Source organism: Rhinolophus sinicus, linkage group LG02 (assembly GCF_036562045.2).
Source record: "Rhinolophus sinicus isolate RSC01 linkage group LG02, ASM3656204v1, whole genome shotgun sequence".
Taxonomy (NCBI): domain Eukaryota; kingdom Metazoa; phylum Chordata; class Mammalia; order Chiroptera; family Rhinolophidae; genus Rhinolophus; species Rhinolophus sinicus.
In genome coordinates this window covers 187144162-187164175 of record NC_133752.1, presented here as the reverse complement: position 1 = coordinate 187164175, position 20014 = coordinate 187144162, and the positions used below count along the sequence as shown (strand labels likewise).

The 20014-nt window shown below is 37.3% G+C and overlaps 1 protein-coding gene across 8 annotated transcripts in view; it reads right to left on the bottom strand.

Annotated features, from left to right (window-relative positions):
• The window catches only part of RIC8B (RIC8 guanine nucleotide exchange factor B), a 98765-nt gene that overhangs the window by 26894 nt on the left and 51857 nt on the right, over positions 1–20014 (bottom strand). For all 8 annotated transcript variants that reach the window (XR_012494084.1, XR_012494083.1, XR_012494085.1 and 5 more), the window contains 4 exons: positions 16777–17005; positions 15924–16019; positions 10955–11099; positions 1120–1264 (listed from right to left, as the gene is read on the bottom strand). Coding sequence is in view for 5 of the 8 variants with exons in the window: in XM_019728441.2 (XP_019584000.1) it covers positions 1120–1264; positions 10955–11099; positions 15924–16019; positions 16777–17005 (615 nt within the window). In the remaining 3 variants the exon portion in view is untranslated. The remainder of the gene's footprint in view (positions 1–1119; positions 1265–10954; positions 11100–15923; positions 16020–16776; positions 17006–20014) is intronic.

The window sequence follows — 20014 nt, the reverse complement described above, 5'->3', positions numbered from 1 at the left end:
GCGGATGACAAAAGTAACACTACCAATTCAGACCTGATTTGCCAAGAATACAGGCCATACAAGTCCTGTCTGATTAGGAAATGCTCTTTTCTTTTACCTTCTGAGAACCCATTACTTTCATGTCAATAGGGAACAATCTCTACTAAAAAAAGGGGGGACCAATTTGGCAGATAATGATTTTTTATCCTAGATCAACTATTACAATAGTCCACACCACACGCTAGAAGACTGTCAATAGAAAACAGCATGTCAGCATCACTGATAATGCCAAAAGGCTTTTACACTTTTAACATTCAGTAATAGAAACCATAAAACTGAGCTCAAATAACGCCTATTAAGTGGAAACTAAGAAGTTTATCTTGGGGGTTGGAGGTGGGGGTTGAGGGGAAGGTGAAAAGAACAGGAGGGAACAGAAGGAAGCAGAGTGGTTGGTTTGGGGATAAGAAGAGAATCAGTGTCTTTGACTTGTAAGCACTAACTCAGGGCAGACTTCACAGAGCCTCTGGTTTGCCTATCCAGTGGACTAAATGCATCTGTTCAAAGGTGATTCCCTCAGTGTTTGAGTAAAATTGACTGTGGAGCCAGACTTCTTTCCTTTTGCTGGTAATGTGCCTTGTTGCTTTACTGACTCGTAAGGGCTTTTATGCAAGAGGGACAATAAGAATGTATGGCACCTACATTTAGATTTCTGAGAAAGACTGAAGTATCAAATAACCAATTTAAATACTTAGTCTTGGTTATACTTTATAAAATCTCAACCTATGGATATACTTTATAAAATCTCAACCTATGGAAAAGATGCAACAATGCTTTTAAAGTACATGACAGCAGGTATCTAAAAGCACCATCTCTCTTAATACTTGGGAGAGAATAATGAGCATACGGGCAATAATCTTGCAGCAGAACATTACTTGCCATTATTATCTTTCCTCAATCACTTGAAGTCACCCTTTAAGGCATGAGCTATGAAATTGCCTCTAAAAACAGTATTCAATGGAAAGCTTCCAAATCCACAAAAGAAAAGAAACATTTGGAAAATGAGAGACAAAGGAAGTGAAAGGCAAATAACCAACTCCAAGGCAGAGACAGTGTTAGGTGAGAAGAAACTGGATACTATACTTTGGTTTTGCATTTTTGTATTCTTCAGTGTCTGTGTCCTCGTCCTCTGAGTACCAATTATCTCCTCTTCCTCCGGCCAAGAGGCCCCTGGCCGCCAAGAGTCCTGCAGCGTTCCCATAGCCAGTGTATTTCAGCAGGCTGTCCACTGCAAACACAGAACAGGTTTTTAGACAGGAGTCCTGAGTGCACTGTCACCACTGACCACTCCCAACACAGCAGGCTGAGATCTAGGCCATGGCAGGAACTCTTAAAACTGAGAGGTTTCCAAAGTGTGGTAGTGGTTCTACTGAGCTACCTACAAATTCTCTTATGAACTCTGAGGAACAAAAGCCTTTTCTCAGGCAGCAGAAATTCAAAGGGAACTGTTTTGAATATACTTTGTGGGACCACCGGGCCATTGGTAAGGGTGTTATAAGTTTCTGTTTGCAAATCTTAGTTCTTTTTCCAGTTTTAGAGAAATGATGATTAGAAACTAGAGTTAATGAAAACCAGATTGAGATTTTACCAATATAGCAAGCACATTATGTAAAATCTTTCTTATACCCTTTATAGGAATCGGGAGTGGAGGGGTATAAGAAATAAGAAAACTTAGGGATATTAGCAAATCGGATAGGCTAAGTTACTGCCTTTAAACAAAAGTCAGCAACAATATGTACGCACATGGAATCCACTGAGAAGGTGGGCCCAGGAGTTACTTGCTGAATTTCAATAATGAACCACTTACTACTAGCTGGCTGACCTTAGGTACACTATTTTGCAGCTCTGTACCCCCGTTTTCTAATCTGCAGAATTGGAATAATAGTATCTACCTTACAGGTTAATACATGCAAAGTGCTTAAAAAAGTGGCACAAAGTAAACACTCATTGTTTTTCTCTGGTAATATTAGGTAAAATGATTATTGATCATTTTAGACTTATCTTAGTCAAGTCGCACCCCAAAAATAAAACATTTGGTGCAGGCCCTCTGCTTGTCTGTCATGTAAGGTGCTGTCTCTAAGAGAAGCAGACACATAAAACTTTTGCAGGGAAACCCTGAACTGTACGAATATTTTGTGTGTGTGTGATTTATAAGTACCTTTAAGGAAAATAACAATCATTAGCAGCTTTATTTAGGAGCACTTTCTTTTCTTTAGGTACAATTTCAAAGTGAACACTAGAATATTCAATCAAAAGATAAAAATTGGCAAAATTTTCTTAAGGCTTTTAATAAAATGTCCCCCTGAAGACAACTGTAAGAAACAAAACAACACTGTCTTATCCATGTGAAAAGGCTTAGTAAAATCTACATCTGAAATACCATTCAGATCAATACCACTGAGGTAATTCAGATCACTTACCTCAAAAAAGACAAAATAAAGCTGGAGAAGATTCAGAGGAGGGCAATTAAAATGACTCTGGGGACCTGCAAGAGGCAGTGGATAGGGCGACGGTACGGAAGGGGACATATATGATAAGAGGATGAAAACATGAAGGGCCTGGGTAGGATGAATAGTCCAGGATACAGTTGTCCATTAAATTTTTTCAAATACTTGAACTACAGGGTACCTCCCTTGATACTGAAAATATAGGAAAGTCCTACTTTCAAAGAATATAACAATCTGGTAAAATCTGTGCCAAAGGAAACATGGATTCATAATGCAAGTAGATTAAATAAAGTTTACACTTTCAACCACTGTCTACTTTAAAACCTATTGGTAATTGTGGTTTCTTTGGTAATAATTCTCAGTGGGTACTCAGTAGAATCATTAAAATTTAATGAGGGATCATGGTGGTAACATTTGAAAGCCCTCTGAATAAATCTGATATGCTCCCTCTTGCCTTCAGTAGCTCTGCAAGATGGAGTGGCTTAGATAACCTAATGAATTCTTGATGGATGATTAGGGAAGGTGAATATCCAGTGTACCAGGTGTTCTTAATACTCACGGAGGTAATGACACTGTCAGACACAGAGTCACTGAGGCCGAGAGATCACAGACCTGAACCCACATGGATGCTCTCATTTTAAGTGTTTTGATAAGGTTTCTTTTTAAGAAATAAGGATGTTTAGTGGTTCAGAATAGAAATAGTCACCGAAATTGTGAAAATCGAAATTGAGATGCTATGAATAAAGGGCTTAAATAAAAATACTTAAAGGCAAAATAACAACAATAAAAAAAGACACAAAGTGTAACTAGCCACCTACAATGACTAAAGATTAAAATAGTTTAAGAATGCAGTTTATAGGCATCCAAAATAGGTTAGAAAGTAGTAAACAGAACACGAAATAACCTGCTTTCTTATGCAGAATATTCTCCTGGAAACTAGCTAACAGTAAAAATCTCCAGCACTTCTATGAAAATAACAGTTAGTGCTCATTCACTGGAATAAACGTGCCAACTCTGACAGGTTACAAAGACGATTTAAGACACACCTTGCCTTCAAAGTAGATAAGGATGTAGCCAACAGTTTTAAAATCAAATGAGCTTTTGTTAATAGGATAAAATACTTAAAAATGGAGATTGGGTAGAGGAGAGAAATGAACTACAAAATCCTCACAGTGAGAAGTATTTTCTTTGTAAAGTTCTGATTGACATTCTGTATCTTCCATCCTTGGTTGGGAATCTACATATGCAAGAAGGGCCGACTTAAGTTATATACTGATTTTCGACTATACTGGTGGTCGGCACTCTTAAACCGCCCCCCGCCCCACGTTGTTCAAGGATCAACTATATTTGGTGGAGTATTTCTAGCTACTTCTTAGTCTATTTCCAAATACACCACATAACATCCTATTTGATATTGAGAAAGCAGTAAAAGGAAAATTGGATGTTAAGGTGACTGAACTTGGATGTTAAGGAGAACTGCTACGGCAAAGAACAGATGTTCTCGGTGGTCCTCAAAAGAAAAAGAAACAAACACACCCATAGATGTGTTCTCTGTCATAGTAATTATTCAGGAGTTAGGTGAAACTGCTGCAGAAATGAAACAAATCAGCATTTAGTCAAAAAGTTGTAAGAAATGTTTCACCTTTATTTTATGAAAATGCTAGAGAGCACCATGAACGCGCAATGCAAGCACCGCAGCACACTGCACAGAACTGCAGAACTGCTCTGGCAGTAATGGCGTTACTGCTTACACAGCGCGGGTGTTACGTTCTCTAACCATGAAAACAACAAAGGTTTTGCTTTTCACCAGCAGAGCCATATTCTGCCCAGAGACCATTCCCCCTTCTGTTACACAGAGAAGAATTTATAATCCTTTTCTTTCGAGTCAAATCCTGAAACTTTTAGAAATCCCACACTAGTAGCTTTCTCTAACTAGGTCTCCCTATGTCCAGTCTCACATCCCTCCGCACAACTAGTTGCCTGATGCATCTTTGTAAAGCAAAAATACGGTGCTACCACCTTCCTGGGTAACACTTCTAACATCTCTCCTAAAGGCTGAAGCAAAAGTTCTAAAGCAGGGCGTAAAGGGTTCTTCATTTTCTGGCGTCTGCCACTCATCTCCCAATCACTCCTGCCCACTGGCTCCCTGCCAACTTGAACCAGTTTCTCTCTATACATACCAAGCTTGCCTCCCACCTCCGTCGTCTTCTGTGGACTGTCACTGACCTTCTCCACACTGCCTACCCAATCACTCCCTCTTCCAGGAAGCCACAGTCCCTGGCACACTCCTCCCTATGCTGCTTACCAGAGTGTACTGAAATGATTCCTTCGTATGGAGAAATGTATTTACCATGCTGAGTTCACAGCACAAAGGTTTGCTCTTTCATTAAACACTTATGGGGCACCTACTGTCTGTATGGTACTTTGTTAAACACTGGGGATCCAAAGATGAAGAAGACATGATCTCTGACTTAAAGAAATTCAATGTCTAGAATGAAAGTTCAATGAATAAAAGAGTCACAACACAGAAATTGTGAAAAGCATTACAAACAGAGATAAGTAAAAAATGGTACAAGGCAGAGAGGATGATTAACTCTGCCTCGGATGATGAAAGATGTCTTCACAGAGATAACGCTTAACCTGATCTTCAAGAATCAATAAAGCTCACCAGGCTAACAAAGATGGGGAAAGGCATACCGTGCAAAGGAACAGCATCTGCTAAGACATGAGGATATGCGAAGGAACGGTGCAATATAATCGGGCAAGAATAACAACTTTAGAATGATTACGCAGAAAGTGTAAGGTGGAAGTGGATTCAGAATACACAACGGAGATAGGTGTGGAGGTAAAATTTAGATTTTACTGTATAGGTGACAAGGAGTCACTGAAAGTTATATAAGGGGAAACAACAAGATTATATTTCTATGTTAGAACAGTCCCTCTGTTAGCCATGTGGAAAATAGACTGAAGAAAACCTGATCAGCAAAGAGGAAAATGATGACTTTTAATAGTTCATTAAGAGATACATTGTCACCCCAATAAACTTTAATTAAAAAAACAAACAAACAAGAGATACAGAGGTTTGGGAATCTCCAGCAAACAGGCTGAAGCAGAAGCCAAGGGAGAGGTTAAGGTTACTCAGGGAGCGATGTTAAGTAAGAATGGCGGGGAGGGGGGCAGAAAAGTACTCTAGGGACCTGTGGCAATGAAATGTGGACAAAGACAGGAGTTAGCAATGACACTGACAACAACAACAAAAAAGACAGCGGTAGGTCAAAGGAAATGTAGGAGTGTGGTGGCCCAGAAACAAAGCGAGTGGCCAATAGTGCCACGCCATACAGTGCCAACAGTGTGATGAGAGACGTAGTAAGATAAAGACGAAATCATATCCATTGCGTAATTTGTTAATTTGTGACCTGACCAGAAGCATTTTCAGTGGCATCTGGGGGTAGGGAATGGTAGTGGAAAGCCTGACTGGCATCAATTGAAGCCTGAGTGGGTAGTAAAGATACTGAAAAGAAAAATAGATGAATCTTTCAAGATGCTGAAGTATGAGGAACAGTGACATGAAGATGAATATAGATTGAGGAAAACACAGAGGGAGAATTAAAAGACAAAAGAACATAGAGTAACAACTGATGGAACAAGGCTTCTGAGAGGACACGAAAAGATCAACAGGAATGGGGGAGACTGTCTGGCTTGAAGCTAAAGAGACACCTACCCCTGAGAGAGTAAGGCGACAACAGCAGGTTTATAAAGGTGTGGGGCTAGGGGCTGGGGGATGTATTTCTCTCTGCAATTCAGCCCCTCCCACAGTACTGAGCACATACTGGGAAGTAATAACTGTTGAAAGGGGGGACAACCCCACAGAGGCAGGGGGGGGTTACAAATTATTTTCTTTCATTAAACTATGTAAGGCCTATCGTTAGGTCCCCTTTAGAAAGTACACAATTTGCAGAGCAGGTAATAACAATTTAGTTTTTCAGGGCTCAACAAAATGAGCTAGTAGCATGAGCCCAAGTTAACCGGTGGGCCACCATCACTGGAGATACAGTTCAGCCTGGCACAGGCGGGTATTTAAGACACTTGGATGGTTCTCTCTGTGCCAAGTCGTCCATAAAATTTTGCCCTTTGTATCTCACCCCATTTCCATTTTCCTCCCTAATCTAGTCTCTGTTCCTAACCCAATCTGACTGCTGCTTGCTGTGTCGGTTCAGTGGTCTGACTTTTGAGCCTTGGTCATGGTACCTTCACTTTCAAACAGCTTTGAACATCCTGAAGAGGAAAGTTCAGCTACTCGGATAAACTACTGGAAATTTATTTCATTTTGATAGTCTGCCTCCAAACCCAACCCAAACTCCAAAATCTGGTGACTTATAAATTAGTTGAATGTGGACTACGAACTTTTATTTATTTATTTATTTTTTGCCAGAAGATTTAAAAGTAGATTTGGTTGACAGTACTTAAAAAACTGGGAGGTTTTATGTAAAAATCCAGAGTCCTGGCTTCTCTTGAAAAATCTGGAAGATCTGGTCACACTGGCTGCATGTTCCTTGCTGGTAATAATCAGTGGGAGCTCAAGAGCAGCAATGTCCTCTGTCTAGTTCCCCCAGTCCCCTCGCGCCCCCGTCTAAATGCACAGTGTCCCCAACAATGAACTTAGTGTCAGTTTTCATTTATCATCATATGTCCAGTCCATTTGACTTACTTTTACTACCAGCCTGGTACTTGCAGGCATTTGAGTTTGTAACCCTTGATAAGGAAGTAAATATGAAGGCAGAGACCTTGTTCATCATTTATACCTCTGAATTCCCAGGATCTAGCTCAAAAAGTATTGGTTAAATTCTTATTCCAGAAGAATACATTTACTAAGCTTAAAATCAAATTGAAAGGAAAAGCATATAAAGCAAATTGGAAGGAAAATATATAAATTGTTAGAGGTCAAATGAAAAAGACAAAATTTTGCTAACATGGGTTGGCTTTGGGCTCAAAGTTAGGACTATGAAACCTCAAATACGGGATCCTCGGGGGAACAAAGCTCAAATGAAAAATAATGAACAACAATTTATAAATGCATAAACTATATTTGCTATGATACTCATTAAGTCATTAGTGAGGTGATTATTTTTAGATATGTAAGTTATGTATAATCATAGAGGAAATAAATTTTATTTCCCCTTTTTAATAACTGTTTTAGAAGTACACAAGAAATGCATACTCCCTGTAGAAAAATTACAAAATACAGAGAACTAAGAAAAGTTAACAGTCATCCTACTACTTGGAGGTAACAATAGATAATATTTTGATAAACCGTTTTTAATGAATAGACACATGTACATGTGGTTTAGATTTATGGACATACACTTTAAAAAAACAGCTCATTTCTGATTGATTCAACTCAGCCAGTATTTGTAGAGTACTACATGCAAGGCATATACCATCACTTAATTCCAAGATGTTATATCAATCTTTTTTCACAGTCATGAAAGAGTTGTTTACAAGAGATGTTAAATAACTAGTCTAATAGTTGAAGATAATTATTATGAGAGGAAATATGAAAGAATGGAATGGTAAGACTCAAATTTGGGCTCTAGCCCTAAGCAACCACCTGACCTTGGGTAAGTTACTAAATGGCTCTCAAATGCCAAGTTGCCTCCTTTATGACACTGAAATAATACAAATATTTACCTTAGAGGGTCCTTATGAGAATCAAACGGGATTACGGCATAGGATGTTCGGCACATGATACCCGAACACATGATAGCTGTGTTTACTATCATTGTTATGGTATTGATGAAATTATGTTGCTAATATACAGGAACTAAAGTGCTTGGATCAATCAGTCAGAAATTAAGTTTAAGAATTCAATGGATACAACTCAATAGCAAAAAATTGAATACAGTTGACCCTTGAACAACATGAGTTTGAACATGAGGATCCATTTATACGTAGATTTTTTTCAATAAGTATGGATAGTACTATAAATACATTTTCTCTTGTGATTTTCTTAACATTTTTTCTCTAGCTTCTTTATTGTACGAATACAGAATGTAATACATATATAAACATACAAAATACGTGTTAATTGGCTGTCTGTGTTATTGGTAAGGCTTCTGGGTCAACAGCAGGTTACTAGCTAAGTTTTTGGGGAATCATAAGTTATACACAGATTTTCAGCTGTGCAGGGAGTCAGCACCCCTAACCCCCAAGTTGTTCAAGGGTTAACTGTAATTCGATTACAAGTGGGCAAAGGACCTAAATTGGCATTTTTCCAAAGACATAGAAATGGCCAACAGTATATGGACAGGTACTCAATATCACTGATCAACAGGCAAATGCAAATCAAAACCACAGTGAGAGATCATCTCACACCTGTTAGGATGGCTTTTAGCAAAAAGACAAGAGATGGTAAGTGTTGGCAAGGATGTGATGAAAAGGAAATCCCTGTACACCACGGGTGGGAAGGTAAATTGGTGCAGCCACTATGAAAGACAGTATGGAGGCTATTAAAAAAATTAAAAATAGAACTACCATATGATCTAGCAATCCCCCTTTCTAGGTATATATCCAAAGGAAACGATATCAGTATCCCCAAGAGATATCTGCATTTCCACGTTCATTCCAGTATTTACAGTAGCCAAGATATGGAAACAATTACATGTCCATCGATGGATGAGGGGATAAAGAAGATGTGGTATATATACATATATATATATATATATATATATATATATATATATATATATATATATATGAAATGTAGTATTATTTCACCACAACAAAGAAGGAAATCCTGATATTTGCGACAACATGGCTAAAGCTAGAGAACATTATGCTAAGTAAAAAGCCAGAGAGAGAAAGATAAATACTGTATGGTCTCACTTACATGTGGAATCTTAAAACAAAAACAAAAAACTCATAGAAACAGGGAGTAGAAGGGAATGGTGGTTACCAGAGGGTCACGGGTAGGGGAAATGGGGAGATGCTGGTCAAAGAGTACAAGCCTTCAGTTACAAGATGAGTAAGTTCTGGGGATCTAATGTATAGCATGGTGACAATAGTTAACCTTTTCACTGCATTAACTGATTTCAAGTTTGTTCTCCAAAATGTGTCAAAAATCCACAGAAAATAATTACAGTATTTATATTTTAAGTAAATACAGTTAAGGTGCTACATTTTATTAAAATAAATGATTAAAGTATAGAAACTTCCTATTGCTATTCATTCTTGAAAAACACAAAAATATAGAAAATGCACATCTGTTTTCCTAAACTTCCTTTCTGGGACACTGAGCTCGTGGGATAAAATCGAACGCCACAGTCAGCGGCATGGAACTATCATTCGACTGTAGATGAATGTTGCAGTGAAAATGTTAATAATACTGTATTATAAACTTGACATGTACGAAGAGTAAATCATAAGCATTATCTACACACACGTAACTATGTGAGGAGGGGATGTGCTAGCTTGACTGTGGTGATCATTTCAGAGCGCACATATATATCAAATAATGTTGTACACTTTACATGTATACAATTTTCTTTGTCAATTATACCTCAATAAATCTGGGATAAAAAAACCCAATAATTTAACTGACTTAAGATTTTGAGAGGAATGAAGTTTTTCACCTCCAAATTATCTTTCTCACAAAACCGGGGTACTATAAAACAGTGGACTATAAAATCTGCTTAGGTGGGACTTTTATATGCTTACACGGTACATTTATAAACTAGGAGACGAAGAAATAAATAGGTAAGAATAGCCGAATACCTTTGTCAAAGTGCATTGTTCGGAGAACTTGCCTTTTGCAGAGCAAGTAACACATACAATTTTAGAAAACATTTTAAATTGTTAGACGTATCTCAGAAGACAATCACTTTATATACACTTATAAAATAGTATTCATTACATTGTAGTGTAGTTATTTTTAAATTTCTTTTTACTTCTATCTTAATCTATCTCAAGGGCAAGGGGTGTATCTTAAGCATTTTTGTATTTCTATCTAGTACATTCCACAGCTCACATTCAGTAACAATTTATTGACTAAAGAACTTAGTGAAGAAACAAACCAAAGCTCCTATAGATTTAATTCCAACAGGTATTAAAAAGGGGAACTAACTTAGGCCTTTGTTTGGGTATCAAAATTACAGGACCTGAATGACTCAAGCAGATTTTCCTAATGGCCCCAGGTCCTGACTCACTGAAATTAAAAAGTCTGGGTTAAGGATACAGAAGGCAGAGTTTAAATGTGAGTGTTTGGTAGTGTATCTGTGTGCATGTCTCAATGACTTTAGAAACATATAGAAAATGTTTTTAAGTTATTAATTTTAATTTCTTCAGGCCTCCAATAGAACCAATAGAGAATAATAAGCTCTGGAAAGAGAGGAATGAGATGGCCACTCCTATTAGAAAGATTTCTCAAACTCCCTCAGAAAAATAAAGATTTAGAGGGCAAAGAGAGTTTAGCCTACCTCTCTCTTTGCAAAGGACAAAAAGGAATTCAGCAGCAATTTGCTTGACTCCAAGGTCAACATGTGTCATGAGGCGCACCAGCTTATTTCTCACAGTTGAGCCAACTTCAGGTCGATTTGTCACATCCCTCAAAGGTGGTAAAACCTAATGGTACAAATGCAAAAACTGTCATCAGTTATGAGTACTAGAGCAAGCGAGGATGACACCATGAAACTGGTTAGTCTACTGAGCTCAGTTTTGTAAGAGTGGAAAAAACACTTACAACGTAAATAGGTTTGCTTCCAATTAAAATAAACTCAACAACAGCAACAAAAAACAAACCTCAAATAATTTCACGCCTGTAATGAAATTTTATTTGAAGAGAAACATCTCTTCACTGTACCACCATGATATACTCAAATCCATTTCTGAGCTTTTACTCATCTCAGTACCTAGAATGCCTCTGCTTTCCTCTAACAAAATTGATTTTAAAGTCTGGATGTTTCTCTTTCTTCCATGGAGACTTCCTTAATATCCTGACTCATACTGATTTTTCCGTTCTTTTAATTCCTGCAGCATTTTCTATTTACTAAAAAAATCTGTACTTACGTTTTCTAGTTGTTTTATTTTATAACAGAGAATGGCTATTAATTATTGAGTACTTCCTGTGTGCTAGTTGCTGGAACAGATGATATACACCTATTCTCTAGAATCAGTCCTCACAGTAAACATGCAAAGGATGTAGTAACATCCCTCATCCCTACTTTACGGACTGAGCCTCAGAAGGCTTATTACACAACACACTTGGTTTGTCTGTTTGTTTGCCCATCCATCCATCCATCCATCCATCCATCCCCTTTTTTTCTGATTTGCCTCTTATCTCCCTGGTTGCTTTATCTCAGTCTCTTCTGCCAGTTCTCTTCTCTCCTCTTGGGTTGAGTCTTGGACAGTATTTCCTCCTATTTTCATTCACTCTATTGGTGATCTCATGCAGTTTTATGGCTTTATACGGTCTCTATATGCGGATAGCTCCCTAAATTATACCTCCATCTTGATTTCTTCTCTGACCTTTAGACTTTTATAGGCCTCTCAACTTTAGCATGTCCTAAACAGAACTCTTGATGCTCTCAGCAAGCTGTTCCTTATCTAGTTTTCCATCTCATTAAATGGCAAGTCCATTCTTCCAACTGTTTGGTACAAAAACCTTGGAAATACCCTTGACTCCTCTCTTTCACACCCCATTATCCGGTCCATCATCAAATTAGTTTGGTCCTACCTTTAAACTACATCCACAACCCAACCACTCTTACTACCTTCTCTAGTACTACCCAAACCAAGCTACCAGTATTTCTCGCCTGGACTACGCCTGGACTACTGCCACAGCCTCCTCAGTGGTCCCTGCTTCCATCCTGGTCCGTATAGGATTCATTCATTCCAGCATGCCATGTAGAAAGTCCGATTATGTCATTCCTCTTCTCAAAGTCTCCCAGTTCCCATGGCTCCTCATCTCACTCATAGTAAAAGACGAGGTTCTTACAACTCCCTTAGGTTTCACATAATCCAGCTTCCTGCTCCTTTTCTGACTTCGACTATACGCTTTCCTTGCACTGCTACAGCCACAGAGACCTCCACAGAACTCCTTAAATACACGAAGCATGTTCCTGCTTCAAGGTCTTCACACTTGCTGCTCCCTTTGCCCAGAAACTCTTTCTTTAGCAACTTGCATGGCTTAGTGCCTTACTTCCTTCAGGTCTGTTCAAATGTCACTTATAGGAAGACATTTCCTGACCACCCCATATAACTAACTCTTAGCATTCACTTTTTTACCACCTCAGCCCTTTAATCTTCCTTATAGCGTTTATCACCACCTGACACAGTATGTATTATTTCTTTACTGTCTCCCTTCTTCCACAAGAGTCAGTGGGGCGTGGGAGCAGAGAGTTCTATTTTGTGTACTGTTCTCAGTGCCTGGCATGTTACCGGTATTCAATATTTCCTGATTGAAGGAAGAATGAATTAATTCAAGTAACTTTAAAAAAGTGCCTGTATAAGTTCGGCATTATGCTAGCAAATGAGAACAGACACAAAGTCAAATAATAACTTACTGTGCTAGACCCTTTATGTGTGCATTATTGTATTTAATCCGTTCAAGTTACTTTCTTCCTTCCCTAACTCTCTATATTGAGTGCCTACTATGTATCAGGAGGTACCAGAGACAATGGAGATATAAATGAATAAAAATGAAAACTAAATCTCAGAAAATTAAGTAATCTTACCCAAAGTATTCACACAATCCATATCTTAATATCTCTGGTAGGGTAGAAAGTAATTGCACAATAAATTTTTGTTATTTGATTCAGTCAACCATACTGAGTTTACCTTCTATTTCTAGAAGAATGAGACATGTACCACGTGATTTTATGTAGTATGTACCTATAGTTCCAGGGTACAGAATCCATTAACAAAGGTTATCACCTAAAAATTTGTTAGCTGTGTTTTGGGTTCCTTAAAACAAGTCTCTTTACAATGAAATTTTATTGTTTTTATTGTTATGTATCACTCCCAGATAAACTGCACGGGTATGGACCCTTTCTATTACCCCCCAAATAGTACGCTGCAACAAATTTCTTTTCTTTCACAAGTCTTGTCCAGTGCCTCTTTTAAAACACAACATCCTCCTCTCTTCTATAAGCCTCTCCAGACTAACCCAACCTGGATCAGTAATTTCTACCATCTGTTCTTTCTACCTGCCCAAATACAGACTACTCAAGACAAATTTCCTTTGGGTATGCATGTGTAGGATTTAATCAGGTATTAACTATAAAGCGTAATAATGAACTAGCCATGGTTTCATTTATATTATTACCAAAGTGAATCATCTGTGACTTGAAGTTCTGCCTTTCTCAACCATTATAGTCTACAGTGCAGCGTCCTCAGAAGGAAGGCTGATTTCTGTATTGTGTCCTGTAGTGCCACGTCTCAGCTCCTTACCTACATTGAAGTGCTTCTCTGAGGACAAGGAGTGGGTCTCATCATCTTTCGTATTTACATAATGTGTGACCCAAGGCCTCCATACAAAGCTATTCAACAAAGAGGTGTTTGGTTTTTTTTGGATGTCTTGGTTAGAGATAGCAAGATCTAAACAGTGTAGTTGAACCTGGATCTCCTATGTGAAAAAGCTAATTTGTACAAAACTTAAAGTATTTTCATTTATTATTCTTCACCAAGTCATGGCAGAATGTCTTAAAATAGTCAACCTTGGAAATGACTTTAATTCATTAACGAGTTTATTTTGCTTAAATGATTATTCATGTGTTCATGATACCTCTCTCTTCCTCCCATAGGCTGTAAATTCCTCAACAATAGTCAGGCCCTTCTTTCTCATCTCTCCTTACCTGCAATATCTATGAATGAACTCTACACATAGTAAAGTGCTTACAAAATCTTGACCATAGAGGGGAAAATTTAACCTGGTTTGTTTATTAGGGGAAATTCTATATGGCAATAAATGAGCAACAGGGCAAATGGTGGTACCATGTAATGAAATGTGGAAAGAAAGGGGGAAGAAACAGGGTGAGGGGGATGGGAAACCAAGAGATTTGCTTGGAATATGTTAAACTTAAGATACTTACTATACATCCAAGGGGAGGAGATGAGTAGGCAGTTTGTTTTGTAAGTCTGGAGCTTAGGGAACAGGTCAGGGCTAGAGATAGAAATTTGGGAGTCATCAGTATATGGATGATTGGCAAAACCATGAGTGCTGAATGAGATCAAAGATGAGTAAAAGGAAAAGACAGGGTGAGTATAGAAAACTCTTCTGAGGAACACTGCATAAACAAAAGCCGAGAAACGGGGAGGCAGCTTGAGAACTGGGGTTAAGGGGAAGTTTTGTTTGCTTTTATAATGGAAGATACATTTGGGTGTGGACAGAAATGATCCAATACATTTAAAAAATGACCAATTTAAGAAGAAAGGGATGGAATAAATGTAGGAGCAAAGTTCTTGAGAAGGTGAGAAGGAAAGGGATCCAGGATACCACTGGAGAGGCTGGCCACAGAAGGAAGCAGAGGCAATTCATCCACTGTGATAGAGGGCGAGACAAAAGATACACTGGTACAGATGCAGATATGGCGGGAAGATGATTTCTTCCCATGACCTCTACCACCCTACTCCAAACCTCCATCATCAGCTCTCTTTGGGCTGCTCTCTTCACATCTCCTCACACTCTACTCTATCCTACAGATAGTAGCTAGCGCATCTTTAAATATAAATGAGGTCACATCGCTCCCTCACTCAAAATGGTCCAATGCTTTGCCATTTCACTTAAAAGAGAATCAGAAGTCCTATACAATCTTAAGTCATTTAGTTCTTGCCTACCACTTTTACCTCATTTACCACTTTCCCCCTTTGTATATCATTACCTAAACTTGTTTTTCCTTAAGCATTCCAAAGCATCCTCTCATCTCAGGGACTTGGAACTTGTTCTCTCTGGTACATTCTTCTTCCAGAATATTCTCAGAGATATTTTCTTACTTGTTCAAGTTTGTGCTCAAATGTTATTTCCTCAGAAAGACCCTCCCTTATTCCCCTAAGTCTTCCCTTCCCCTGCTGTATCTATCTTCAAAACACTTATGACTACTTACCATTATATCATATATTTATGTTTACTTTTTGTCCCCCCACTTGAAGGTAAACTCCACAAGGCAAAGACTTCATTTGTATTTCAATGCTTAAAACAATGCTTAGAACATAGCATACAGATTTCAATAAATATTTGTTGACTAAATGAATGAATGACTCAAAAAATAAAAGGACCATTTATTTCCAGATCAGAAAGATGTCAAATATTAAAACTAAATTTTCTGAGTTTCTGACTTTCTGAAAGAAAACCGTTATGAAAGAATTCAACTCAGTAATTCTATGTTAAAAAAAAGAAAAAAAAACACATAGAAGATTAATTTTAAGATGTAATATGCATTAAGTAGTTACCTGATCTTTGAGAAATTTTCTGATGTTTCGATGGGCTCGGGAACATTCTGTTAATAAGCTGAGAACTGGAGTTAGACCCTCTCTATAGCTGCTTCCCTATAAAGAAAACCATACATACTACATTAGTTTAGTTTCTAACAGTACTACTTTTCTCCATATAACTGAGAATACTAATATTCTTTTTTGAGGGGGAAACATTTTATGTTACCAAAGCTTTACAAACTCTTTAAAAAATTATTTTCCTAACAATATTTCCTTTTCATCAATTATCTTCATGTTTACTGACGCTCATTTTTATCCTTCCTGGATTTTTCTACATTTTGTAGGGTCCTCACTGACTTAACCAATGGGCTTAAATGATGACCCACCCATACCACCTTGTTGCCTTTTAATGTAGTTACCTGACAAAGCAAGTGACAGATGAGAGAAAATTAGCAGCTCACAACAAATGGAAAATTGATGATTTTTTTTTTGGAAGGTGTCTTTTAGGAATTATGGAAAGTATTTGTCATCAAGTGTTTTGGGGGAGAGGGGCAATAAGTTTTACTTCTAGGATTTACAAAATACCTACATGGAAAAGTCATTCATTTTTGTCCTTTGTTTTCAGACATTAGTCACAATTTTGGTGTTGCATCAACACAATTTTCAGCTTTAAGCAAATAAATTCACTTGGTTTTAGCAATTTATCATCTATCATATAGTAAAGTGCTTTTCAGAGTTCAAATAATTAGACAAGATGTCAACTATAAAAAAAAAATCTTAGATTTAGAGATCATGTCCTGTGATATCTGTATGTGGCACATCTATATTCTTTAGAAGCATCTTCCCAAGGCCTCCATTTTATCAGCCTTACCTTGTCTATTCTCTTCTCCATAAAACTGAGTAAAACATGAATGGCTTCCATATTCATACCATTGTATACCATGGTATTGTTTTTCAAAACTGTTTCTTTCTCAGCTGTTTTATCACTGGGCAGTTCATCTAGAGTCGTTGCCTCTTGGGCTGTTTCTTCATGGGTTAATGGACAAATGAGAACATCCAAACAAGAGACCGGAACATTGCTTAAAAGGTTGACTGCATTACTGAAAAGCAATTTAAAAATACGATATTTAATTTGATTGAATAGTCCTTTAAAACGCAAACATAATAATAAGTTCAGAAGTGACTTTTAGGAGTCAATTAAAATTTTTCTTTTTCAGAATGAGCCTTTAATATTACTTGGCACTTACCGACTAAGAGACAGAAAATAAAGAGGACTATTTCAAATACACACATGACAAATTAGAAAGAACAGATGTTAAATGGACACACACAATCACATGTCATTTCTGAAATGCTAAAATAGGAATTAGTGAGCTTTAACAGAGGCTCTTTAATTTTATTACAACACAATGCTAGCTTTACATTTTCTCCTTGGGGTTTTAAATCCTTTTGTGGATCCACTGGTGTTTTATTATTCTCTAGATTACAACATAAAGCATCTGAGATGCACTGTATCTAAGCAGCTTATCACAGAGGCAACAACAGTAAACACCCAATATCGTAGGATTAAATTTTGTTCTTTTTAGATTTATGTAGAAAATACAACTTTTGAGATCATCCATTTTTTTGTACGCAATTTGCAGAAAATCAGTAATGGTGCTTTTTCTTGCTCTCTCATCACCAGGTTTCTTTAAAAGAGGTCAACAGAGCTCTTTTGAATCTCAATCCCTCAGTCCTTTCTGCTATGTATTAATGAATACACCAGCCTAGGATACACACCAGTAGGGGGAACCCAAACCTTGTGTTTTTGGTATTCTCTAAAAATCGTACACTGTTGCTCAGTGTGTAAGAGATTAAAATGACACTAACAATTTAAAAATTAGACATGTTCTTAATTAACATATCTCCATTCCTGCATTATTTCATATTCTTTCATCTAGGAGGAGAGGTTGTGTTCTGTTAACTGGATCTTATAAACCTCTGCCTCAGAACTTCCTGATAAACAACAATGGAAAGACAGGCATTACATTTCCTAGTGACAGAGAAGCAGATCTAAAAATAACCACATCCTGACTAAAAATAAACTCTTGCAAATGCAATTTGAAAGTCTAACCACTTGGAAACCAAATTCAGGGCTTAATCTATGTGATGCTGTCCTAATTTAGACCACAGTAGTTCCTTTTACTTCAGATTATAGTGACACCCTCAAAAATAAAACAAAATAAACAACAAAATGGAAATAAAATACAAATTTTTTTCTCTCCTTTACCCTGAAGTGTGGCTCCACTTCCTCAAAAATGAATTATTTCTTTTCTTTTTATATTATGGAAAAAGTTTCGTTTAAGAAATCAAAGTTTAAAAACTAGACGATCCAGAACAATGAGTGATAACTTCACAGGTACCAAAAAAAAATCTGAACCAAGAACAAAAATAATTTAACAAATCCTATGAATAATTCCTGGTAAAATACAAGATATTTGGTTGTCCCCAGTAAAAATCTACAGCTGCTGCTATTACTATTACCGCTACTGTCGAAGTCCCTAATTTTGGTTATTTGTAAATAATCACAACTGGTTGAAATAAAATACTTTTCCCACAAACTTTCCTTTAGAACGTTTTGCAAACATCTACAGTTCTTCGTCTAGAGTTAAAAATGTTTTGCTTCTGACTTACACGTTTGGAAACCGTTATTAAACACCACAGATTCACTGGAGTTAAAAAACAAAACAAAAGAACTCTACCTTAGCATTACTTTCTAAAACTGCTTAAGTCGTTCTGAAACATCAGGATTTTTTTTCTTTATAAACACATAGGGCACTAGGCTCTGAAGTCCATCAATAACATAATTATTCTCTGACTCTACCACAGAGACCCACATTGAAAAGTTTAAGACGATGCATTTCATTACAAAGGAATGTTTCCCTTTAAATTCCTTTAAAATAAGCAGTTTCCAGGAATTTGGTAAATTTAAGAAACCAAATGTAGAGTGTGAGTCAACAAATATTTGGATGTTTTAGGCTTTTCAAGAAAAGTTCCCATTTTCTCATTTCTTATTGAACAACTGAGTTCCCAAACAACTATAAAATTAATTTTCTGGCTCACTGTGTTTGAGCTATTCTTTTTAAGTAAGGAAGGCCAGCTTTTTGAGCTCTGTCACTTCTCTGACAGTTTTATTTGTGGTAGAAGAGTGTATGAAATTCTCCAGCTACCAGGAAGTCAGCGACTGTGCACAGATCCACACAATGGTGTTTGCATTCCTGCTCCAGGGGGTAGAAATACTGTGTATATTACTCTCCCCTTTTCAGCTTCCTAGAGATCATTAATCACTGGGACATGACATCCTCCCACTCATGCTCCCAGCCCCCTCCTGATATGCAGATTTAAAAGCAAGGCCTACTTCGAGCTCCTTCAAGTCCTGATTACAGCCTTGTTAGTTGTGGGAGAAGGAAGGGAACCTAAAATCCAGTCCTGTATCAATCACCGGACTAAACAAAATTTAATACTAAATGACACAGAGAAGAATGATGCCTGTACATGTAGCCCTACAGCTGTTTGCAAATCTTCCTGGTCCAATGTATCTTTATATTCCAGGCTCCTTTTTCATGGCTGGAAAATCTACTTAAATGAACCTTAAGACCTCCCAAAGATTTTCAGATGTAAATACCTAAGTTTACTTTAATCTAAATCAATTCAGTAATTATTTATTAATTACTTGTGCTAGGCATTGCTTTAGGCAGGTATTATGAAGAAAATAGAGACAAATCCCTGCCCGCATGGAGCTTATTCTCCAGCATACAGAGAACAGTCAATGAAAAGTAAACAAAACAAACACCATATTTTGCCTGTATAATGTGCACTTTTTTGCCCAAATTTGTAAGGGAAAAATAAGAATGCACATTATACATGGGTAATACTAATTCTGTATCCATATACATTTTTTAATTCTTTTATTTATGCTTATGAGTTAAAAGTGTAACTCTAGAAATCAATATCAATATCTGTATGCAAAATAATACCAAATACAATAATCAGTTTTGTTGAATTTATGACAAACTTGTAAGGCCGAAGAAGAGTTCTTGGCCTATGGTGCGTAAACATTGTCAATTTGT